Here is a 26,350-nt window from a genome sequence, read left to right as displayed (position 1 = left end):
AAATCCAAATGCGAATTTGTTAGCAAATAAAAAAAAATCTGTGTTCAAAACTCTAAAAAGGCCTTTCAAAAGTTGCAACACTTGTGAAAGAAGTAAGTTCCGTGGGTTGTTGAAAATCAATCCAGGAGAGTTGACAGTGATCTCTCCCTTTGTTTAGCTGAAAACAAAATGCTGTTGTCGTGAGTTCTAGATCAATCTTTGCAGTAGTTGTGAATGGTATTGATGTTCTCCCTAGTCTTCATTCAGTTTCCACCACCACTACCCTCAGTTTCTGCTCCCCAATTAGTCATCCCCTAAAAGTTTCTAACTGTTTTACACTGGGGGTACTCTGCCCTTTCCCTAAGGCAAATTCCTTATTCCTTCACACCGTAAAAGTTGTTTCCTCCTTCAACTTAAGTTTAGAATTTCCAAACTGTAATCAAGTCTCTAGTTTTCTGTATTTGAAATTCTGAAATATGAGTACAGAAATACGAGTCAGCTAGATCATCTATCTGTGTGACATCATAAAACCTACTCTAAGACAACGGGAATTTCTTTTCAAGAAAAAAAAATCAGAACTGGCTAGCTAAACTCTGTACCATATAATAAAAGAAGGTTCTCCGTGTGTTCACTTTTTTTCTTCCAATGTTCCAGAACTCTAAACAAAAATATTTAAATACCAAAAAAAGAAAAACTGTGCCGTTTCCTCCATCGCTTTTAAGCACTCTTTGTGTAGAATCTTAAACGTTTAGTACAAAACTCAGGCCATTTGGGATGTTGACTTAGTGGCCCTGAAGATATCAGATCGTTTTTTTTTGTTTTTTTTTTACCAAATATCGCTGGTAAAGCTAAGCTCCTTGGATGACAAAGGCAGCAGAGGGCTGTTCCTATGAAATTCGGGGGCGTTCTTTGCGGCATTATTTAGAGGTAGTTGTCCGTTAAGCAGTGTTAAGGGTATGTTGCAGTATGTGTGGTGGTGGGACCCTAGAGAAGCTATCGGCAAAGAGGACGTTGGCATCTCATAATTGTAACTTCTGCAACAGTGTCTCATTGGCATTGAATCCGTTTGGTGGAAATCGCTCAGATCGGCCTGAGAGGCTACCAATGCAGCAGAGGTGCTGGTGACGGCAATCGAGGGTGCGGTCTGCAGCTCTCCAAAAAGGCCTTGCTCTGCCGAGTCCAGGACTTGGCGGCGAGACAGTGTCACTTTTTTCTTGATGGGCATCTCATACACCAAGTGCTTCCAAAACTTCGAATTCAGTTTGCTGCTCTCGGTGCCTTTCCACTTGACCAGCGACAGAAGCTTGATGTTTCTCTTCAGCAGTTCCACTTCGCGGCAATTCACTTTCTCTTTTAATTCGGTGCACTCGATCCAGATAACTTTGATTTCTCCACTGACCAGCATGCTGTGGAGCCTGGTCTCTAGCTCAAAAATACTCCATCCTCTCCTGAGAACATAGTCCGGAGTGAGCACGATAATAAGTCTTCTGCTTTGCTCGACACATCTTGTGAGATCTTCAATATAGGCTACAAATCACAGAAAGAAAGAGAGAGGGTAAAATAGAAAGGTCTATGGTATTAAAACACTGTGGTTTAGCAGAGATTTTGTCATTCACTAAACTACATGGGTTTTTCTGGCATGTGGTACATTCAGAAAACCCATTGCCTTCATTTAAAAAAAGGCCATTTCTCCCAGTCCCATTTTTCATCCAGCATCAATATCAAGGAGTATTCTACAGACTAATATAAAGTAACTTCTTGGAACTTGGGTGTATTTCAGTGATCTGTATTTATTTTATCATTTACTCCAAAGCAGGGCTAACACTTTACAAGGGAACAACGAACCAGCTGATTGATGCAAAGAGACAGAGAGAACATAAACCAACATAGGGATATGGTATTCACGGGTTTGGTCTGGGTATTTTTTTTTCCTGGATCCCACTCGTAAATGTGTCAGTTTCCAGATATGATCTATTGGCCACATAGTGGTATAGCAGAGGTATTGTGGATTGCTCTGCCTCCCCAATTGGTGCCCAGAGTACCTTCTGCCATTTGCAACTTGGCTTTTCTCCATTTGTCTCCTTGATAAGGAGGCAGGACTGGGGTACTTGTTCAATCTGCTGGCTGGATTTGTTTGGGGATGGGAAAAGAGGGAAGCAGTCTAGCCTAAGAAATGTTATATGGTTTTGGAGTTTAGGTGAAATACATCCTAGCTAACTAGTCATTCTTCTTTCCACGGAGCAAGCACAGGGCAGCCCCAAAAGGAAACTCACACATGTTAACAAATTAAGACATGGACACAGGTGCTTCATAGAGAACATGTCTTTACTCAGCAGAGCATAGTGCCGTCCTTGTCTAATACGTACTGCCCTTGAGCAGAAGGAAGCAGTATTCACAGAAAGAGTCATGTCGACATTTGGCACTGCAGATCTGGGGACCGGTGGCCCCCTCCAGCAGGTACACCGTGTAGGCTCACAGCCTTGGAGAAAGCAGGATCCTAAAAAAAATAATCCAGTTTCTCACAAAGATGTACTTTTTACAGAAAATCTCCCTTTTCCTGGTCTTTGCTTCATCACTTGGTAGCAAGGAAATGGATTTGCAAAGGGGAACAAAGCAATCCTTTTACATACCCTATGGACAAAAAGTTGTTAAATGTTGAATTGGGGCTCCTTCAGCAATGTGGTTTTAATGGTATCAAATTCGTGGTCCCCCCCCCATGCATTGGTTACAATGACTATATACACTAAACACAGGATTATAGATGAAGAGCTGGAAGGGATTCTTAGAGGCCCTTTAGTCTAATTTAGTCATTTAGTTATTTTACAGTTGAGGAAACTGAGGCCCAGAGAGAAGTGAAGTCACAGGGTCATAGATGGGATCATAGCTCTAGAGTTAAATGGGACCTCTGAGGACATCTAACTATAGAATTATAGATTTAGAGATGAAAGTGACCTTTCAGGTCATCTAGTCCAATTCACTCATTTTACAGTTGAGGAAACTCAGGGCCTGAGAAGTTAAGTGACTTGGCCAAGATTATACTGGTAGTGAGTACCACAGCCAGGACTGGAGCCTGGGGATTCTGACTCCAAATCCAGAGCTCTTTCCATATCAGCAAAAAGAAGGGGCTGAGGGAGAGACCATTGGGATTTTCAAGTGCTCTCTAACAAGAGATTACAAAGAGGAAAAAACTATCAGCATTTCAGTTGGTACAGAGTGGCTCCACTGGGAGGAGAAATGGGGAAGTTATCACTTGGGCTTGGGCCCCAGTGGAAAGAAAGGTAGTGAGACTCAATACAGTGGAAATATATTATCTCAATGTATCAACAGCTCTGATTCTTCATTTTCTTCCTTCCTTTCTGCTCCCCAAAAGAAAGAAGTTATATGGGAAGCATCATCATTAGAAGGTAGATCTGTAAGATACAGCAAAATAGTCCATCATATATATGTATATGTATATATATATACACACACACACACACACATATATATATATATATATATATATATATATATATATATATATATATATATCCTGTTATTCTTTCCCCCCTCTTCTCAAAACAAGTAAACAAATAAATTTTTAAAAATCTCAGAATCCTGGTGTGAGGTCAGGTGTATCTGACTTTAGGCAAACTTATCTGTGATAATCCAGATTAATTTTCAAAGGGTGCAATTATCGATTTTGTATTATCATTTTTTACTTCACCCAATAATGAGGAAGTGATTTTAATCTCTTCCATACATTTAAAACAGAATTTGATTTTGTTAGAAATGTTCGATTTATTAGGTCTTTTTAAGCATGTGTAAAGTGAAATATATCTACCATTCCTATTCAATGAAATATAGTTTAAATTAGCTTGTTGAGTATACTTCAACATGATAGTTGAAGTCTTGCTAGTTCATATTGGAAAAATTATATATCTATATATATATATATACATACACATATGCATACATCTATATCTAGTCCTTTATTTAAAAAAATACAACCCAGGCATCCACAGTTGTGAATAAATAGCACATATACATAAGAGCAACTTAGTGAAAGAAATATCAACTCACCAGATGTGGCTCTGGCATCCCCTTAGTGAAGGAGGGAAAGGACTAACTTTGCTTTCATAAGTAAGATTCTCCCTCTGCTTGGACCTTTATGATCCAGCCATTGGACAACGAGTAGATGGCAGCATTTAGGACTCTTAGGTAGTGGAGGCTCTTGGGTGAGGCTTAGTTTATTTGGGCTGACTTCTGTCTTTCCTAGAGCTTGGCTCAGGCCATGTGCACAATTGGCTTTAACTGCCAGTTGTTTCTCCCATGTCCCAATAGGGGCAAACAGACTGGTCCATAAGCAGAAATCCAATGATCTAGTTAATTGTATGTATCCTTGCTGCCGATCTCTTGAGGGTTCTCTGTAATTCTCTCTGGCTCTCTGGCCTCTAACAACCCCTTTCCATTTACTTTTGGTTAACTAGGTTACAAATGTTGGCTGGCCTTTGTGCTGAGTGAGTTTTGTTCTTTAAGGACCCATAGGAGGACCCTAATTCTGGTTTTGTGGGGCCTCATAGGGATGATGAGGTCACTTGCATTTCTGTTCTAGTTCTGGAATGCCCATCATAGCTCTTTTTGATAGGCGCCAACCTTCCCTTACCTCCTCTCTCTTCTCTATCCTTACCTACTTTCTCATCTTCCCCTCCTCTCCAGCTGTTTTCAGGTCTTCACCTTCCTCTGATTCTCTTTGTACTTTTCTTCTCCCTTCTCCCTTCTCTCTAGTTTGATCTAGTTTCTCTCCTTCTCTTCCTTCCTCTCTAGCTTGACCTGCCACTTTCTCCTCCCTCTCCTTGGTTGTGGGAATACTTGGAAGTAGACTGAAGTAGTACAGCCTGGTTTGGCTGCTGCCTACCTATGTGACTTTAGATAAGATGCATAAGCTCTTCAGTCCTCAGTTTTCTCATTTGTAAAATGAGGAGACCAGGCTAGGTTATCTCTAAGCTGCTCCTTTTGATTCTAGATCCTGTGAAGGAGCCTGATGTCTGCCCCTCTCCCTCAACCTTATGCTCTAGAAATTCAGGCATCTTATTCTGTCAACCAGTGATTAATTCACTGAACATTGGATGGCAGGGCTGGTTGCTGCTATTATACCTTTTCCTATGGTTCCCTTGGTGCTTTCAAATTCAATCTTATTTTGGTTAGCAAATAGATATATTTCTCTTTACACTCGCATAAGGAACCTTGTCTTCTGTCTTTTGGGCCATTCAAAATGTGTGTCTTCTGATCTTAATTTGACATTACAGATGCATTTTCCATTCTCGGGGTTTCCCGAACAATTTCCGCTTATGAAATAGGAGTTTCTGGGCAGAATTGAATCTTGCCCATCCATCTACTGCTGTGGTGAGGCTACCACATGAGTAGGATGGTGGATATAATAGGTCTTATTTCCCATGAGGAAGCATTGCAAGTCTTTCCATTCCTCCACCCAATATGTTAAACATTTGTGGCCTTACGTGCCCCTCTTGCCTCATGCTTTTTAGGTTCCACAAAAAGGTTTGCATTGTACCCTGAGGACAACTTCCTTGAACAGTGCCCAATCTGTCATGCTCATAGAGACAATGCCTTGAAGGTCCATGTACACAAACGATCTTCGCATGCTTCACTTCAGCAGGGACTCCAGATTGTCTGACACCAGACATGAATCAATAGAAAGACAATTAGATGGTCTATGCCAAATATGTAAATGTAATTTCAACAGACATGGTTGCTAAACTCTTTCCGAGACACTCTTTTTAATATTTCACTGGCCTCATTCACCTGAGGTACATCTATCAGACTATGCCTTTTGTTTTTTTGTTGTTGCTAATTTCATGGTTATGGTGAACTCCCTTTGTGGAAACTCCTATCAATGCAGCTCTGCATCTTATAGGTTTACAGGATTGCCTGAGGTGGTACTGAGAGGTTAAGTGAATTGACCAGGAATATAGTATGCTGTGGAATATGGGGCGGATGGTGGCTCAGTGGATAAAGCCCTAGGCCTGCAGTCAGGAAGACCTGAGTTCAAATCTAACTGGCACAGACACTATCTGTGTGAACTAGGGCAAGTCACTTAACTCTGTTTGCCTCGGTTTCCTCATCTGTAAAATGAGCTGGAGAAGAAAATGGCAAACCACTTCCCCATCTCTGCCAAGAAAACCCCAACTGGGGTCACAAAGAGTCAGACACAACTGAAATGAAGGAACGATAACATCCATCAGAGACTTGAATGCTGATCTTTCTGACTCTGAGACTAGCTCTCTATGCACTATGCCCTGCTGTCTTTCACATTATTTTCTCACATTAAATCTCATATTTCCATGCGGGAACTTGGCTCACAAGCATTCCCTCCCCAGTCTGTTGTGGATGGAAAAACTGAGGGAGACGACTGTGGAGAGTTAGCTCCTAAGATCTCCAACTAACATTTTGGCTTAAGCCAGAAGCAGCCATATTTAAGCAGTCATGGTGATAGTGGGTTCACTTGCAGTCATCCTGCTTCCTTCCTCTTGAAGGCCAACAGGAGTTCTGGGCCAAGTCTGCTGCCTTCTTATACTCCTGCTAGCCTTTTTGTTCCATGTGGTCAAACAGTGACCAGACCAATAGTCTCAATGGTGCTGATCGCCCAAAGTCACCATCCCTAGCATCTCATTTTCACATCTGGGTTCTGTTGAGCTCCTATTAGTTCCCCCCATATCAATTTATTCCACACAGATCTATAAGACCCCAAGAAAACAATGGGCTCTGTGTATAGCACTTCACACCATAAATCCCAGCAGCTGTGGGGCTGAAAAAATCCCCACTTCTTATCTTAAGTTTGTCTCACAAAGCAGTCTGAATAGCTGGCTGTGTTTTGGTTGCCTGTCACATCTGCCTTTTGGATGCCTGTTGCCAGTAAACTTGGTGCTGCTACAGTCAGTAACAGATGCTTCTAGCCTGGGGAGAGACAGACCAAACTTGTGGGAACTCTTACTTGCTTCAGAAAAAGACAATTAGAAAAGGGAGGCCAGTGACTGGGAGCTGGGGTAGGAAGGGTAAAGATCTTCTCTCCCTTCCCAATCCCTTGGTAGAATGTAAGCTCTTTGAGGGCAGGGACTGTCATCATTTTTATCTGTAGCTGTACTGCTTAACACAGTACTTTCTGCATAATAAATTCTCTCTGTGTATCTGTCTCTCTGGGTCTATCTCTCTCTCTCTCGGGATCTCTTTCTGTCTCTGTCTGTCTCACACTTTCCATATTTTTTTCTCTTTTGTCCATCTGTCTCTCTGGGTCTATTTCTCTGTCACTTTTTCTCTCTGGGTCTCTCTCAGTCTATTTCTCTATGTGTATGTCTATCTCGCACTTTCTATATCTTTTTCTCTTTTTGTCTGTCTATTTTTCTCTCTCGCTTTCTGTGTGTGTCTGTCTGTCAGTCTATTTCACTCTGTGTGTATCTGTCTCACACTTTCTATATCTTTTTCTCTTTTTGTCTGTCTCTGGGTCTATTTTTTTCTCTTGCTTTTTCTCTCTCTGTCTCAGTCTATTTCACTCTGTATCTGTCTCACACTTTCTATATTTTTTTCTCTTTTTTCTGTCTGTCTCTGGGTCTATTTCTCTCGCTTTCTCTCTTTCGCTTTCTCTCTCTGGGTCTGTCTCTGTCTCTCTGTCTGTCTCTGTCTATTTCTCTCTGTGTGTATCTGTCTCACACTTTCTGTATCTTTTTCTCTTTTTGTCTGTCTCCATTGCTGACTACTACATGTTCCCAAAAGGCCATGAGATTGATTCTTACTAGGAGCACCTCAATTGGATTACCTTTAATGTGGATTTGCCACATAGAGTACCATGATTTCCCCAGTACTCAGGAAGCAAGATGCCTATGGTGATGGAAAATTGACCTCAATTATTGCAACCACCTCCCTACGCATGACTCCTTGGTCTGTGTTCTCTGGGACTTTGCATTTGAAGACAACATTGGGCCTTACTTAGATGAAGAATCTATAAACAGGCCCTATAAATTTCCTAACCTTTTCTCCACTCCGTTTGTTGGGCCAACTTGGGCTAGTCTGGGGTCAAAATGTGCCTAGAAGAAAGGTGGCACAGAAGCCCTCAAAGTGAAACTATCCTGGCTGACTCTTGTCTATGTTCTCTCATAAATGTATAGCAGTAAGTCCACCTAACATGCTGGGGGGCCTTTCTTGATTTCTTCTGGCATTGTAAGAATACCAATGGAATACATGGGTTTCACTGATTAATTCCCTTTTCACCGCATGGAGACAATCATTTTTGACAATACATTTCTTGATGACATCTTTTACATGAATTCTTCTTTGTGGGACCTTTGTGATATATTGTAGCCTGCTTACACCCACCATGTACCTCTTCATTGCTTAGTACATGGTAAGTGCTTAATAAATGCTTTGCTGAATTGAATTGTCAGTGAAGTAATGCTGAGATCTGACAATTTCAGACATTGTGGTCTAGGGAAATTATTCAGGCAGATTCTATAAATCCCTCTCCGGCAGCTTGTGGTAGAAAAAGTGGGCACTTTCACAGTGTGAGCCATGGCCCAAGAACCTTTGGCTCTGGGCTCAAACAGATCAGATTCAGTCTTTAGGGTTACTGTGAAAGATCATACTCTTGGGTTCCTTATGCTCCCACTCAGAATTTACTCTGGGAAGTCTCCCCAAAGAGCTGATGTGTCTAGGTTTCCACATATATGAATAACAAGGACCCTAGCTGCCATATAAACACTGAAGGTAGCAAATAGTATCTGGTATAGGACAGCCTTCATTTCATCCCATGTAAAATGCACAAAATACAAAGGACTCTCTGAAACTCATAAATAAATGTCAAGAACACGTAAAGGAACTCTCAAAAGTCCATAAACAACACAATTCTCTTCTCTCTACAGTAGACCCATTTTTCCTCTAGACTCAATGACACACTATAGTTTGGACCCTCTTCAGAAGGGAAATGAACATGGGTTGCCAACACGACAATACTCTAACCTTCAGGCAAATTCCTCTCTGCCTGGGTGCTACACAACCCTTCTCAGACTAGGAGTGTCACTCTGTGGTTTGGACTTAATTTGAAACAGAACGACACTTTGGAGCTACCAGATTGGCAACTGTCTTCCCATAGAACCTTTACTGTCTGAATAACTCGTAATAGCATGGAGAAAAGGCAAGGCCTTTCTGATGTTCATGGCATGATTTTAGCTCCCTATTTCTCCTTTAATTTCAGGCCATGTTGGCAATCCTCTTCTTAGAGGAAGTATATATGCTCAAGAAGTACCTTTTCTCTCAAGTCTTGAACTTGAGGTTACTCCTAGGACAACCTCCTGGGCTTGTACTGCTCTCAAGTTTCCCTTTTCTGGCCAGAAGGCTAGATTCTAGGATTATACTGCCTAGGAATTTTCTCCTCTTTAAACTAGGAGGCAAGAGTTCAGGAATGACATTGTTTGTGCCATTCTCCCCACTTAAACACTGTAGGTGATCCATGATGGGAAAAGGTGAGGATCAGCTCAGAGTCCTTGATGAAGAATTGTTCTAGGTCATGGAAAGAGGTTTTTCCTCCAAGAAGAGTCTGCCCAGGCCCCCTACTCCCACACCATCCAGGCTGAGCCAATTCATCTTGGCAGCCCTAGTCAATGAATATCGTGGCACCCTAGGAAGTATAAAGAGGCCAAGTATTCTAGGTGCTCCCAGGAAAAATGGGACCCATAAGAGAGGAAATAACATATTGATTATCTATGGGCTACGGAGAGGTCCTTGATGAGTTTTCTATATTCATTTTTGGGATCCTGTGAGTCTTTGGCATTTTGTAGATTTTATGCGTCATAAAAGAAAGGCTATCCTGCACTGAATACCATTTGTTACTTTAAATGCTTATATGGGGGCTGAAAACCCTGTTATTCATGTCTATGGAAACCTTGATCTAAGCTGTACGTGGCTCCATTCAGAGATTTCCCAGAGTAAATTCTAGGTGTGTTATAATGATTTGGAGAAATGAACTTTTAGGGTAGCCCCTAAGATTGAGCCCAGAGCTAGGAGCCTAGGCCATGGGCTACCTGTGATAGATGTGGAGTAAGTGAGGAAGGAGGACTGAAGAAATGGATATTTCCACCACTTTTGAAAAAGTACTATAGCTCTAATTTTACAAATTGAACTTTAGAAATTGAATTTCATCTAAAATTTCTGAGAGATTTGCAGAATTTGGCCTAAAGAGTGGCTCATTCATTCATGAGGACTCATTCATTGGGAAGAGCTGTGTTCTGGTGATGCTGAATTGGAATGCCATGAAGGTGGGCTAATAAAAATTGCGGGGCAGAAGGAACTAAAGAGATGAGAAACCCAAAGCCATCAAATAGGAAGGTGTTCATGGAACAGCAGTGGTCCATTTAATTCCCACTATGTTTTTGTTATAGAATTGTCAATGTATGATGGGAAATCTATTCTTTTCTGTTTTAAAGGAATACAGGAATAACGTTCTAAGTATTTTCACTGAGATGTGGAAGGGCACAGTTTCCAACAATATCATGCGGGAATGTGTGCCTAAATTATATATCATTATGGCAGCATGGTATACTGGAAAGGACATTGGTACTAGAGTCAGAAGACCTGGGTTGAGTCCTGTTGCTGTCACTTAATATTTGTTTGACTTTGGGCAAGTAGCTTCACTTCTCTGGGCCTCAGTTTCCTCATACGTAAAATGAGGGGGTGGAACTAGATGGCCTCCAAGGTCCTTTCCAGCTCTAGATCTAGGAACCTATGGATGACCTTGGCCAAGTTACTTCACCTCCCTGGGCCTCAGTGAAAGTTAGAATCAATGTTTTCTGCTTTCCCTTCCAGCTCAAGAGCCGTGATCCCATGAACTGTTAAACTTGTCCCCAACAGCTGCAAGTATAAACCACAAAACTTGACTTAATCACTCACATATATGAATTCCAAAATGTTCTATTCTGTCATTCATGTGGAAATCAAATATATTATTCATCGATTTCATCAACTTCCTGAATGTGTTAAAAATGTTAAGGAAAAAACCATTAATCACAACATGGTGACTGCTCAGCTGGGTCTGAAAAATAATCTGAGAGCCTTTGAAGAAACTCTGCCAGTAAAATCAGAATCTGGGTCAGATGAGTTGCCTCCTTCCAGAAGGCAAAGGAAAAAGCAAACACCCTTTCACGGCTGTATCGGAAACCTGTGTCCTCACCCCTAAAAGGGAAGCTTCTGGGACCTCTCTAATGCCAGGTAGCCAAATTTCTGACAAAAGAATGAAAAGCAACTATATTCAATGTGTCATCTCTCCCAGTGACAATGAAGACTTCTCTGGCATCCCTTGGTGTTTTGGAAATATCAGAGTGTTCTGTAGCTCCTTTATGCTGATAGTTATTGAAAGGAGCGATGAAGATTGGTATGGAACCTACCATATGCCTCACATTTGCCCCTGGATGTCATTAAAGCTGTCTATAGAATGCGCGGAAACAACTGGCCTATTTAGTCAATCCAGACAATTACCAGATGGCTCACGCAAAATCCACAACAATGCAAAGGGCTACCCAGTTGGATTGTTGATATGGCTAACTGATAACCTATCAATCTGGTCCAAAGAGTCTCTCGGTGGCCGTGGAATGGAGGGAAGGTGTATAAATACACAAGCCTCAAGAAATGATGTCTTTTTAAAACAGTTGTTTTATTGATACTCTTTTCTGTTTTTCCATGATTTATTTTCCAGTGACTACTGCCATGCCTGACAGAACCTGAAGTATGATTAGTCAAAACAAATTGGCACATTCCGTAATGTATGGCTCATTGCACTCCAATTATCCAATACCTTTCTGACAAGAAGCATGCTTTACCATCAGTCCTCTGAAGTCATCAGCAGTTATTTCATTGAGCAGAGTTCTGAAGTCTTTAAAAGCTGTTTTCCTTTACATTTATTATGGTCATTTTGTAAACTCTAATCCTGGTTCTGTTCACTTTGCTCTGTATTAGTTCACACAAATCTTTACGAGTTTCTCTGAATTCTTCGTACTGATTATTTTTTTTATGGTACAACAAAATTCCATTATATTCCTATGCCATACTTTGTTCAGTCATTCCCCAATTGATAAGTACCCATTTCCTTCCCAGCTCTTTGCTGGTTGGTACAAAAATACTACTATAAATATAAATATGTGTATACATACACACATATATACACACACACATGTATAAACTTTGTATTTGACCCACTTAAGGGTATATGCTTAGTAGTAGTATCAGTGGCTTAGACGATATGGACAATTTAGTGATTTGTTGATTTTCAAATTGTTTTCCATAATGGTTAGACCAGTCCACAACCCCTCCAACATTTACCATTTTTGTCTTTTGTCAGTTGGTCAATGTGGGTTTGAGGTGAAATTTCAGAGTAGTTTTAACTTGTACTTTTCTTATTAGTGAGCTGGAACATTATTTCATATGGTTGTTGACAGCTTGCATTTATTCTTTTCGAAAACTGCCTTTGGCCACTTATCTATTGAGCAATCTTACATATTTGTATCAATTTTCTACATATTATGACTGACGCTCCAGACTTTTTTTAGATACTTGATGCCAAGATATCCCTCCCCTTCCAAATAACTATTCAATGTCTAATTCTGGTAGCATTGATTTTGTTCCTGCAAAAGCTTTTTAGTTTTATGTAGTCACAACTGTTTTATTTTTATGTTTAGTTAGGCATTCTCCCGTAGCAAAATTGTGTAAGGCAGCTCCTTTTATTCTCCTCTAATTTTTTTTTAATGAAGTGATCATATGTTTGGGCCTTGTATCCATTTGGAGGGCCAGTAGGTGGTATAGTGGATAAGAGTACCGAGCCTGGGATCAGGAAGACTCATCTTCCTCAGTTCAAATCCAGTCTTGGACACTTACTAGCTGTGTGACTCTGGGCAAGTCACTTAACCCTATTTGTCTCAGTTTCCTCATCTGTAAAATGAGCTGGAGAAGCAAATGGCAAACCACTCCACTATCTTTGCCAAGAAACCCCCAAATGGGGTCATGAAGAGTCGGACATAACTGAAACGATTCAAAAACAACAAAATCCATTTGGAGCTTATCATAAATGGTATCTGTGCAAAGTGTACGTCTACATTTAGTTTCTCCCACACCATTTTGTAGTTTTCCGAGGAATTTCTGGCAAAGAGAGGGAGTCCTTAGTCGAATAGTTGGTGTCCTTAAGTTTACTGAATGCTAGATAACTCTGTTGGATTGCTTCTGGGTCTTGCATATCTAATCTGCTCCACTGATCAACTTTTATTTTTTAACTACTGCCAAATAGTTTTTGGTGATTACTGCTTTATGGTATATTTTGAGACCTAGAAATGTTAGGTCATTTCTATGACTTTTATTATTCCAGATGAATTTTTTGTTACTTGGCCTAATTCTATAAATTAATGCCTAGGCAACTTGATCAGTATGTGATTAAATCTGCAAGCTAATTTAGGTGGCATTATTTTTATATTGGTGTGGCCCAACCATGAACAATGAATATCCTTCAAATTGTCTTCCTTTATTTCTAAAGAGCATTTTGTAGTTGTATTCATGACTTTTGAGTATGTCTTGGTAAGTTGACTGCTATGTGTTTTATGTGATTTGGAATTATTTTTAATGGAATTTTAAAAAAGCCTCTTCTTGCTGGGTTTTATGAGTAATGAACAGACTGAAGATTTTTGTGTATCCTGTTGCTTTATTGAAGTTAATAGTTTCTCTTTCATTCGTTGAATCTAGGCTTTTCTAAGCAAACCATCATCTCATCTCCAAATGGATAATTTTGCTTCCTCTTTGCCTACATGTATTCTCTCATTTTATTTTTCTTTTTTTAACTGCTATTATTTAGCATTTCCAGAACTATCAAATGATACCAATGACAATGGGCATCTTTGCTCTCTATCCCTCTTTTGTTGGAAAGATGATTAGTATTTCTCTAGCACAAAAAATTTCTCTAGCTCTTGGTTTTAGTTAGTTACTGTTTTTTTTTTATCATGTTAAGGAAAGGCCCATTTCTTCTAGTCCTTTTTAGTGTTTCTCATGTACATGAATGCCATATTTTTCCAAAGGCTTTTTCTACTTCCATGAACATAATGATTATTTTCATTGTTAATATATGAATATATTATTTTTGGTCCAGATCTAGGATTTCAATGGAGTAGGGACTCTCTGGCAAAGAATCTCCTTCTACCAGTGCCAATCAACAACCACTCTATGACTGAAATGTCGACTGATTTACTTAGGGTGACATAACCAATATGAATCAGAGACAAGACTGCACCCTGGGCCTTTCTGACTCCAAGGTCAGCACCCTACCCACTATGCTATGCTGGATCTCATGGTCCATTATATTTATAGTTTTCCTACTGCTGAACCACCCCTGTATTGCTAGTTTAAATATGACATGGTCATATTGGATAACTTTAAAACTTTATTGTCATGTGTTGCTATATTTATATGCCATAGCATAGCCTCTTTGACAATATTTTATTGAGCATTTTTACATCAATAATTTTTGATGAAACTGTTCTATAGTTTTATTTCTCTGTTTCATCTCTCCCAAGTTGGGCATCAAGGTTATATTTTTCTTATAGAGAGGGATTTGGTAAGATGCTTTTTAAAAACAATTTATATATTAAAAATTTAACTGTGTTTGAATGTTTGATAGAATTTACTTATAGGTTCATCTGGGTGTTTTTTTTCCATTTGGGGAGTTAATTTATGGCTTGTTCAGTTTTTGTTTCTGTGATCAGGTTGTTTAAATAGACTAGTTCTGTTATTTTATTTCTGTAAATATCCACCATTTTCTTTTAAGATTTTACTTTTGCTGGAATGCATTTGGGTATAATTTATAACAATTTACTCTTCATCTGTTATGAATTTCTCTTCATTTTTGGTTTTGGGAATTTAGTTTTCCTTTTTTCGATTATATTAGCTGATGGTTTGTCCCTGTTTATTAGTATTTTCAAAGAAAAAACCCCAGCTCTTGGTTTTACCAACTTTTTTGATTCTCTATTTTACTTCTTTTCTGATTTTCTTAATTTTTCTTTTTTTCTTTTTGATTTCCTTGGGAGTTTTAAATGTGGTAACTTTCTAGGTATTTTAGGTGCAGTCTCAATTCACTGATCTTTTATTTCTCTATTTGGTTGAATGTGTTTAGATAATGGTATTTAGAGACACATATTTTAGATGAGGTGTTTAGAGATATATATTTTTCTCCAAGGACTGCTTTGACTGTACCTCAAAAGGTTTGATTGGTATGTCATCACATTGTTATCATTTCTTTGATTCAATTTTTTTTGTTTCTATGATTTGTTCTTTGACTTAAACTCATTCTTTAGGATTATATTATTTCATCTCTACATCTAATCCTGTCTTTAAATTTCCTACATAGATTACAATTTTCATTGCTTTCACACTTGTAAAGTATGGGTTTAATATCTAGCTACTTTCTGGCATTTATGGTTTTTTAAAAATTTTTTTTCCCAGGGGGGAAGGCAGGGCAATTGGGGTTAAGTGACTTGCCCAAGGTCACACAGCTAGTAAGTGTGTCAAGTGTCTGAGGCCAGGTTTAAACTCAGGTCCTCCTGACTCCAGGGCCGGTGCTCTACTTACTGCACCACCTAGCTGCTCCCATTTATGTTTTTTTTTTAAATGCACAAGACTAGTTTTTGTAAAGGTGCCATGCCAAGCCGAAAAATATTTATACTCCTTATGATTCCTTCTTAGGAATCATGATATGTATCATACTTGATTTTTCTTAAAAAATTTTCAGGTCTTTATTTTTTTTTAGAAAACTTTGTTAGATTTATCTAGGTCTGAAAAGGGGCACATGAAATTCATGAATTATTGCTCTGTAGTTTATTTCTATTAGCTTTTTCCTTTAAGTTCTTAGATGCTATACTCTTCAGTGCGTATGTATTTATTATTGATATTGTTCCATTATTTATGATTCATTTATTTAAAATGTGCACTCCTTGCTTATCTCTTAACCATCTTGGTTTTTTGATTGTTTATTTTTTACTGTTGTCTTCTCTGAGATCATGATTGCCACTTTTATCTACCCTTACTTTTTAGATTCAGCTTGAGGTTTAAAAGATTCTCTCATTTGACTCTGTGTGAATCTTTGCATTAAATGTGTTTCTTGGAAATATTTTGTTTGTTGGGTTTTGCTTTCTGATCTATCCTATCACCTTCCTCCATTTTATGATCAAATTTATCCAATTCTTATTAATTCGATTATCTGATTTGCTTTTTTTTCTTCCACCATATACTATTACATTTGCGTTTTGTCTCCAGCCTCCCTTCTTTTTAATGAAAAAGGTGAGAAACAAAAGGGAATAAAATCATAACTAGTAATTTATCATTGGGTCTCTCTGATCTCAACCTTCTCTCCTTGCCCCTCTTCATCTGGCCCAGATCTTGCCCTTTTTTTCTCTCCTTTCAATTCCCTCTTCACAATCTCCAAAGCTGAAATTTGCTTTGAATGTTACTATTCTGTTCCCATCTCTGTGCTCTCTTTTGAACCTCCTTTTCCTTCTCCCTGATTAATATATTTTTACACTATATTTTTCTTATCAAATATCCCTTGCCCCTCCTATATGACAGTGGGAGGCATGAGATGCCTACTCCCTCCACCTGTCTTCATGCTTGTATAATCTCCTGTCATGCCACAACTAGAAGAAACTTATTAGCTTTTCCTCCTTTCACGGAAAAGAAACATTTTTCTCTTGCACTTTTGAGGACAGTTAAATTTTGAAGGGACAGTAGTGTTTTCTCTCCTTTTGTAGATGTAAGCACTTGATATACACTTTGTCCTTTCAGGATACTCAAATGTATTATTCTTTTTTAGTTTCCCTAATCTCCTGCATTTGTATTTAAAAGATTCTATTTACCTCTCATTTTCTCAATAGGAATGCTTAGAAGTCATCAATTCTATTAAAGGTCTACTTTTTCCTCTTCTAGGATTATGTTCAGTGTTTGAGGAGTTTGTCCTTTATTGTATATCTTTTTTGTATATCTATTAAAAACTTTTCTTTCTCATATTTAATATACAATATTTAGTGATTCTGACTATGGCTTGTTGGAATGTGATCTCTTTGTTTCTGGATCCTTACACTTTTTTTTTTCCTTTGACCTGGTAAGTCTGGAGTTTGGCATTCACATTTCTGGATGCATTAAATTTGAGGTTTCTTTCTTGTGGATTTTCTTGATTTTCACTTTGCCTTCTGGGTCCATTAGTCCCAAGTAATGTTATTATTTCTTGAAATAAGATAGCTAGGTTATTTTGTTTTGTAATGATTTTCAGGGCCTGCAGTGATACTTCATTGGTATCTCCTTGTCTTGCTTTTAGGTCATTTGTTTTTATTAGTAGATACGTCACATGCTCTACTTTTTTGGTCTTTTGACTTTGTTCTAATATTGCTTGTTATACCACTGGATTTCTGAGTTCTGTTTGCTCCATTCCATTTTCAAAGTGCCTATAATGTGGATAGGGTTTTTCAGTTTCTGCTCTAAAGTATATTCTGTTCTTAGTTTCTCCTTAAGAGTTCTAATTTCATTGTTTATAGTTTCCTTCATTTATTTTAGCAGGACTTTCATTTACCCTTGAAGTCCTTATGTAAATCCATTCTTTCCTGAGGTTTTACTTATAATTACTGTGGCATTATTTTCTTCTGGAATTTTATTTCAAGGTTATCTTAAGCAATCATTTCTTCATGGTATTTAGGAGCTTTCATTCTGCTTTCTATATCTCTCCTTGATGCTTCTTTCAAACTTCTCTTCATTCTATAGTAGCTGGATATACTGTCAACACTCTGATACCCCAGTACTGGACTTTGGTTAGAGCTACATACTTTTTCACTGCACTCTCAGGCCTTGGTTTGGAGTTGGGCAGCCAGCAAGACTGGTTGATAGTAATTTCTTGGCCCTGCCTTCTCCTGCAATATTGCACAGTATGGAGGACATGGGATGAAGATCCCTTGGAAGGAGACTCTGAGGCAGGGATCCTGGTGTCTGTTTCTTGCTCCCTCCTATAGTTCTGAGCTGGGCTGTAGAGGGAAGGCTTGAGCCCTTTTGGTACAAGATCAGATCTGGAACTTATGATATGGCTCTTTGTTTTTTTTGTGTGTGGGAATTATAAAAAAATCATAAATTTGGTGCTTAAAGAGACCTGAGAGACCATTTAGTTCAACCTTCTCATTTTAAAGATGGGGAAACTGAGGCTCAGGAAGGTACAGGGACTAAGGATATGAAGCCAAGTCTTCTGACTCCAGGGCCAGTGCTCATACCACTGTACCACATAGCATCAGTGAACATTTATTATAATGAATAAGAATGGAATGTGTCCTGGAAGTTTATTTCAAATATATAGAATAGTTTCAAACACATATTCTAGTCCATAGGGCCCATGCTTCTTGAAGGCAGTATCTGGCTCAGCACCTTTCACCAATCTACTTTGGAAAGAGTGTACCCAACCCCCTTCTCTCCCCAAAAGCTTTCCTTGCCATACTCCATGTCTAAATCCAGAATGAATTCTTTGAGAATGGAAATCTTGAAGCTATCCATTCTAAACGATCAATGGCAATTGGAGGTATGTACATAAACATAAGGGCAAGGACATCTCCTATGACTTGAAAGAAATAGATCAGAAGAGGCTTTAACATACTGGAAAAGCTTTTTCTCATTAGGATGATAAGCTGATCTCCATTTTGGAAAACCAGCATTCTTTTCCCAGAACAGAAGAGCAAAATAATAAATAGCCTGGTGAAGGTTCAGCTAGCATTTGCAAACAATGCTCCCAATATGAATCCAAGAAGCACTTAGCATCTGGGGAAGGTCAAGACATGGGAGTTGGGGAGGGAAGAGGGTCTTATAAAACCTCTGCCGAAAAGTAACTGTCTAAATGATAAGTGGAGGAAAAACTCAAAGAGTCTATTGCCTACATAGTGCCTTTGCCAGTAAAACAGCATCTTCTAGGATCATAGATCTGGCGTTGGGACATTTAGCAGTTTATTTAGTTCAATCCCTTCACGTTCCAGATGAAGAAACTGAGGTATAGAGAGAAGGTAAGTGGCTTGCCAAGAGAGATAGCTCAAAGATCTAGAGCTGGAAAGGACTTCAGAGACCATCTAGTGCCATCCATTTGTTTTCTTCACATGAGGAAAGTGAGGCATAGAGAGGTTAGGTGACTTATCCAACATCATACATGATATCAGCTAAAGCTTGGAAGGGACCTCAGGAGCTATCTAGGCCAACCCTCTTAATTTACAGAGGGGGGAACTGAGATCCAGGGAGGGGAAGGGACTTGTCCAGGGTCACAAATCATGAATTTAGAGGTAGAACTGATATTAGAGGTTATAAAATCTACCATCCTCATTTTTCAGATGAGGCTCAGTTAAAGTGTCTTGCTCATGGACACAGAGCTAGTAAGTTTCAGTGGAAGGATTTGAACCGAGGCCTTCTTGACTGCAAGTCCAGTATTCCATCTACAAACACAACCATGTCTCTCTGGGGTTCTGGTGGCTTCTGCCTGCTCCAACCTCTCTAGCTAGTTCTCCTGGATGTTTAAAAAATGAAAGAAGGACATTCACCTTTTGTGAAGAGTCTTACCAAAGAAGGAATTTGTAATTAATCAGCTCTATTATACAACGCATAGGATTTCTGCAGAGAAATGGAATGGTTGGAGTTTAAAATTCAAAAGTACTTACTTCCACTGGGAATCAGGTCTCTATCTGGGATGAAGAGCTTATAGCCATAATGTTTTTCTAGGACATCCGGTAGTATTTCGAGAGCAAATTGTTCTTCCTCGTTGTTATCACAGTCTAAAGCATCAGGATCGACTTTTGTATAAGAGAGGTAGGCGTCGTACTCCTTGTTGTCTTAAAAAGAAGAAACAATAAGAGACTTAGAAGTATTCACAGCTAGATGTTTGTGAAAGGCCCAAAAAAGACATTACCGGCCAGAGATCAGAATCAACATGATTCTTTGTGGTTGTTATACATAATGAGAATAATCAAAGAACATGCCATACTTCTAAAGAGCCCAGCCCATTCTAAAGCATCTCGTTTAAGGCCATAGAAGGGATGCCCTGAAATGGGCATCTGTGAACCGGAGAGAACAAAAAAGGTCAAAGTTAAGGATCTGTACCCGGTGGGAGCTCCTAGCTTCACCATCTTCTAGATGAACCCCATCTTAGGAGAAAAGTGTCAAATCTTGAACCACAGCTATGGGGGCTGAATAATATAAAATGATAGCTCAGTGGCAAATCACAGTGAAGTAACATAGCATGAAGGAGAGAGCACTAAGAATCAGAGTCTGGAATAATTAGTTTCAAATCCTACCTCCAATACTTACTGTGTGATGCCTGGTGAGTTACTTCCTCTACCTTGGTTTCTTCATTTGTAAAAATAAGGGAATCAAACTTGAGGACCTCCAAGGTCATTTCTGGATCTAGATCAGAGGTGGGGAACCACTGGATTTGGTCAAAGGGCCACACTTAAGGACCTAGAAGGCCACATGTGGCCTTGAGGCTGCAGGTTCCCCACCCCAAGTCTAGATCTATGAGCCTATAGGTGACCTTGGAAAAGTTGTTTCCTCCTCTAAAATGAGAGGGTTGGACAGAAGGCCTCTGGGGTCCCTTCTGGTTCCAGATGTAGGACCCTATGACCTCACTGGGCTTCAGTTTCCTCCTCTGTAAAGTGAAGTAGTTAGATGAGATGGCCTCAGACAAGATGGTCCCTTCCTGCTCTACCTCTAAGATCCCATGATTCTAGGCTGGGTTGTATGTCCACAGTGCTTTCCCCCTTACTATTCATTATCTCATAAGCAGTGATTTAGATGGGAGCTTCCCAAAGAAGGCTTTGTTTTAAAATGTACCCCCTGGCAGTATTGCCACTTGGGGTTTTTCCTCTTCACATGTAGTCAGGGAATTACTGTGTTTTACGTCATGCATTTTCTCCCCTTTGTGGTAGGGGCTTGGAGCCAACATGATCAAAGAGAAAATGGACTTGTATTCTTTTTGTGAAATGAAACATTTAACGAAGCCACAGCTAATCGTGGCATGGTTCCCCATAGGATTTACTAGGGCCATACTGGAAAACCATGAGCAATATTTGCAAATTTAATTTCTCTATAGAAAATGAGGGGGGAAAATCAAGCAATTAATGTAGTGATATGAAATGATGATACTTATTAACCTTGAGTTCTCTATAAGTAAAAAAATGGATAATGCCCTTGGACCTGTTTCCAAAAATGCATTTTTATTTTTCATTAAAAAGAGAAACACATAATGAGAATATTGCTGAAGCCCAACCAAAAGGTAACCTGGAGAATGAAGCTCTTCTTCCCCTATGTGGATGATGACGTTGATTTCATTTCTCTACTGAAAGGGGAACATGGCCACATAAACATACTTCTATTTAAAAACTGTAGTTAGTCCCTCCAAGATACCCCCAAGGGAAGTGCCTAGCCATGTGGAGATTGTGGAGCTAAGATGACAGTATTCTAACTCCCTTACTGTGCCACTACATCTCCATCTCTGCCTTGCAGAGAAGACGTGAGTGAATGAAGGTCCAGCTTGCCATGCCAGGATGGTGCCTGAAACTGGGCAGTAGCCAATATTTTTAATGTGTCCTCTGGCTGGGAAAGACTACGGTATACCTTATTGGAATTACCTGATTCCCTGGAGAATGCACATGTTGGGGATCCTTTGGTTACGCAAGAGACGTACCCGAGCAGAATTCCCATGACAAGACACCGGACATCCCAACACGTGATACAGCCCCAGGCAAGGAGACAGTGTGATAGAGGCCTCCATCTCTCCCTCTGGCTAATGGGGCACACCTTCCAGGAAAGAGTGGCTCCTTGCCCTGCACATCAGACTTTGCCTTGGTAGCCGTGCTTGTTGGTGCTCCTGCCTTACACTTTCTCATCTATCATTCTTTCTAGCTTTCCTTGGTCTGCGTTTGATGCCTGCCCAATCCCTCCAGCTCTGTCTCCCTCTCTGGCTCACTTCGTAAGTGTGCTGAGCCCCTTTTTCCTCTGTACCATTTCTCTCTCTCTCTCACACACACACACACACACACACACACACACACACACACACACACGTATATGTGTGTGCGTATATGTGTGTGTGTGTATACACACACACACACACACACATATTCCCTTCTCTCTGCACACAGCTACTACTCTAGTTCAAGCCCTCATCACTTCTTGCTTGGCCGATTGCAATAACGTCCTAATTGATCTCTACAATTCATCTTCCACACAGCTTACAAAGTCATTTTTTCTCAAGTGTGAGTCTGACCATGGTACTCCCTTGCTCAGTAAGCTCCAATAGCTCTCTAGGATCTAATAGAAACTCCTCTGTTTAGCATGGAAAGTCATTTGTAACTTGGCTCCGACCTCCTTTAGCAGAATCATAGATTTATAGTCAAAAGGGAGCCGAGAAGTCGTATCTTCTCTAATGTTCTCATTTTTCAGATGTGGCTCAAAGATTATGACTCCTCTTCCTGAGTTCAAATCTGGCCTCAGACATTTCCTAGCTGTGTGACCCTGGGCAAGTCACTTCACCCTGTCTGCCTCAGTTTCCTCATCTGTAAAATGAGCGGGGGAAGGAAATGGCAAACCACTCCAGGATCTTTACCAAAAAAAACCCCAAATGGGTACAGGAAGAGTTGGATATGACTGAACAGCAACAAGCTCTGACTTCAAAGCCAGTTTTCAGCTACTTGCTGCTTCCTTATTTTACATTTACTCCTTTCTGGGTACTCTATGATCCAGCCTGATTGGTCTTTACACATGACAGTCTAGCTCCCATTTCCATGCCTCTCCAGTGGCATCCCTTCATCCCCAAAGTACTCCCTTCTCATCTCTTCCAGTTACTACTGACCCCCCCACCCCAAGATTACCTTGTATATTTGGGGGGTAAATTTTTATACCCATCCAATTTTTCCCAGAATGGTGTGTAAGCTTTTATCTTTGTATTAATGCTTGTTAACTGATTATCCCCAAATCACTAGTTATTCCGAGCTATGACGGATATTAGTATAAGTCCCAGCAGTCCTCCTGTACTCCTGACCCTTGGGCTACTCTCAGTGTGGCTATTTGCCTGAATTTCTAGATTCTTGTCCTTGTCACTGACCATAGCCTGGCATGATAGCTGAATATTCCCAGGAAAGGAAGGAAATACATGTATTAAGTGCCTGTACTTTACAAGCATTATCTCATTGGATCCTCGCAACAACCTTAAGAAATAGGGGCTTGGGGCAGTGAGTAGAGCACCGGCTCTGGAGTCAGGAGGACCTAAGTTCAAATCCGGCCTCAGACACTTGGCACATGTACTAGCTGTGTGGCCTTGGGCAAATCACTTAACCCCAATTGCCCTGCCAAAAAGCAAAAAAAAAAAAGAAATTTAAAAAAGAAGTAGGGGCTATTACTATCCCCATTTTACAGGTGAGGAAACTGAGTCAGACAGTGGTTAAGTGACTTGGCCAGGGTCATAAAGGTAGCAAGTGTCTGAGGTCAGATTTGAACCTGGGTCTTCTTGACTCAAGGCTCAGTCTTTTACCATTCACTGTGCTGCCAGGGCTTTTCTACAGGCAATTCGCTTCTCTTAGTCTCAGTTGTGTCGTTTGTAAAATGAGGGGGTTGGACTATTGGCCTCTAAGGTCCCTTTGAACTCTGCATCTATGAGCCAACATGGCATTCTGGGATTGCTGTTCACTTCAGCCTTGGAGCACCCAACTGAGTTGGAGGATGCTTTCTACCCATCCTTCTGGATCTGGGTCCTGGTTTTGAGGCTGTGGAGCTTATATTTTAGTCACATCTTTTGGAGTTGAACAAAAGGTGACTGGATCATAGAGGCAAGAGCAAGGCAGAAAGCAGCCAGGTCAGCTGACCTACCCTAGAGGATGCCAGCCCCTAACCTATCAGTGGCACAGATGCCAGAGATAAAAAGGACACTTCCAACCCATGGCAGCAGCCAAGAACATGGCTTCAATAGCTGCAGCTGTTGCTCTCAAAGAGAAGTAGGATGGATATAGCAAAGAAGGTTAACAGCAAGGTCGAGAAAATTGTTTTAAAACCAAATGGTAATTTAAAGCAGCCGTGTTGCCAGGCTAAGTTAATGAGCCTTTGTGCAAGAGGACTCTGGACAGAACTCTTTCAAACTGCCCCTCCTCCCCAATCATCTTTTTTTTTCCTGTGGAGTACTCTCCTCCCCTACAAGGCATCCAAGTTCATAACCTTGGGGTCATCCTTGACTCTTCCCCCATTGTTAATAGCCAACCAATCACTGAATCTACCTAACCAACACCTCTCGCATGCATCCAGTCACCACCTTAGGTCAGACCCCATCACTGTTCACTTGGACTATTAGAACAGCCTCCTAATTAACCTCTCTGGCCTCAATCTTTCTCTTCTCCAATGTATCTTCCACACAGCTTCCAGATGGCTATTCCAAAAGAGCAGATTCAAGTATGTCACTCTCCAGATCAAAAAACTTACTTCTAGAATAAAATTCAAACTCGGCCTAACTGACATGGCCCTCCACAATCTGGATGCAACCTATGTTTTCCAGTTGTTTTTTTTTTTCCCTCCCTTAGGTCTGGACATACAATTTTACTGGAATAGGGACTTTCCAATGAGGAAATTCCCTCTACCAAAGCTTGGTCAGCCCCTGCTCTGCAAGTTAGAATCTTAGACTTTGTACAGTAGAGGATGGAGTGCTGACTTTAGAATCAAGAACACCACAGCTCCAGTCTTGACTCAGATACTTACTAGCTGTGCGACCCTAGGCAAGTTGCTGGGCCTCAGAGGGAGAGGGATTGGAAAGGCAGACTGCAGCCATATTGTAGAGGGCTTTAACTATCGGGCTGAGTTTGAATTTTATCCTAGAGGCAAGAGAGCTTCAGCAAAGATTTTTGATCTGGGAAGCGGTATGGTCAGATCTTTGGCAGCCGTTGGGAGGATCAAACCAGGCACCCTAGTCTTCAGGTTGACATTAGAGTCTCCTGGACTTATCGCCCCTAAATAACCTATATTCTCCTCCTTTTTCTGGCCCAACTCCTTGAGAAGGTTTTCTACAATCCACGCCTTCACTTTCTTAATTTTCTACGATCTGATTTTCAACTTCTTCATTCCACTGAAACTGCCTCTCCAAAGTTAGCAATGATCTTAGTCACCAAAGCCAATGGCCTTTTCTCGATCCTCCTCTTTCTTGAGCTCTGCATCCCTCTTCTTGCTAAGTTTTTGGGACATTATTCTCTCCTGGTACTCCTACCTTATCTACTGGTTTCTTCTCAGTCTCCTCTGTTGGATCTTCATCTAGATTGTGCCTGATAACAGTGAGCACACCCCAAGACTCTGTCCTGAGACCTCTTCTCTTGTCCCATGATACTCCTTTACCTGGGGATCTCATCAGCTTCCAGAGATTCAATTATCTCTATGCTGACGATTCCCAGACCTATTTACTGAGCCATAGCCTTGCTCCTGACCTCTCCTCTCACATCTCAAACTGGATGTCCTGTAGATACCTTAAATTCAACATGTCCCAAAATGAACTCATTATCTTCTTCCCTCCACCCCAACTCTCTCCTCTTCCTGTCAAGGGTACCACCATCCTCTCAGTTACCCATACATGCAACCTAGGGGCTATCCATGATTGCTTTTTCTTACCTATATCCAACCAGTTGTCAAATCCTGTCATTTCTATATAACATCTCTCATAGATGCCCCTTTCTCTTCTCTGATACTGCCAACATTCTGGTGCAGGGCTTCATCATTGAATGCCTGGACCACTGCAATAGTCTGCCTCGGGTTTTTCCACCACTCACACGTCAAACTGATCTTTCTTAACACAGATCTGACCATATTGCTCCTGTATTCAAACCCCAGTGACTCCCTATTTACCCCTCCTCCCCGGATCAAATACAAAATCCTCTAGCTTTTAAAGCCCTTCATAACCTAGCCCCTTCCCATCTTACCCGTCTTCTTCCATCTCCATGTTCTATGTGGTCCAGGGACACTGGCCTCCTTGGGTTTTCTAGCATACAACAGTCCATCTCCAGACTTTGTGCCTTTCCTCTGGCCATCCCCCATGCCTAGAATGCTCTTCCTTCTGGCTTCCCTGAAGTCTCAGTTCAAATCCCACCTTCTACAGGAAGCCTTTCCCAGTCCCTCTTAATTCTAGCGCCTTTCATCTGAACATTTCTAATTCATCCTTGTTTGTATAAAGTTTGTGTGGAGCTTGTTTGTTTGCATGCTGTTTCTCCCATTAGGCTGTGAGCTCTTTGAGAGCAGGGGCTGTCTTTTGCCTTTCTTTATGTTTAGCGCACAGGGC

General features: G+C 40.4%; 1 protein-coding gene across 1 annotated transcript in view; it reads right to left on the bottom strand.

The window, feature by feature from the left end:
- Positions 1-805: 805 nt before the first annotated feature.
- The window catches only part of IL1RAPL2 (interleukin 1 receptor accessory protein like 2), a 451,202-nt gene continuing 425,657 nt past the window's right edge, over positions 806-26,350 (bottom strand). The window contains exons 9-10 of the mRNA XM_036739832.1: positions 19,713-19,883; positions 806-1,506 (exon numbers count right to left, since the gene is read on the bottom strand). Of these exons, the coding sequence (XP_036595727.1) occupies positions 806-1,506; positions 19,713-19,883 (872 nt within the window). The remainder of the gene's footprint in view (positions 1,507-19,712; positions 19,884-26,350) is intronic.

The sequence above is a fragment of the Trichosurus vulpecula genome, chromosome X, assembly GCF_011100635.1.
Source record: "Trichosurus vulpecula isolate mTriVul1 chromosome X, mTriVul1.pri, whole genome shotgun sequence".
In the NCBI taxonomy this organism is placed as follows: domain Eukaryota; kingdom Metazoa; phylum Chordata; class Mammalia; order Diprotodontia; family Phalangeridae; genus Trichosurus; species Trichosurus vulpecula.
This window is presented reverse-complemented; position numbering and strand designations above follow the sequence as displayed.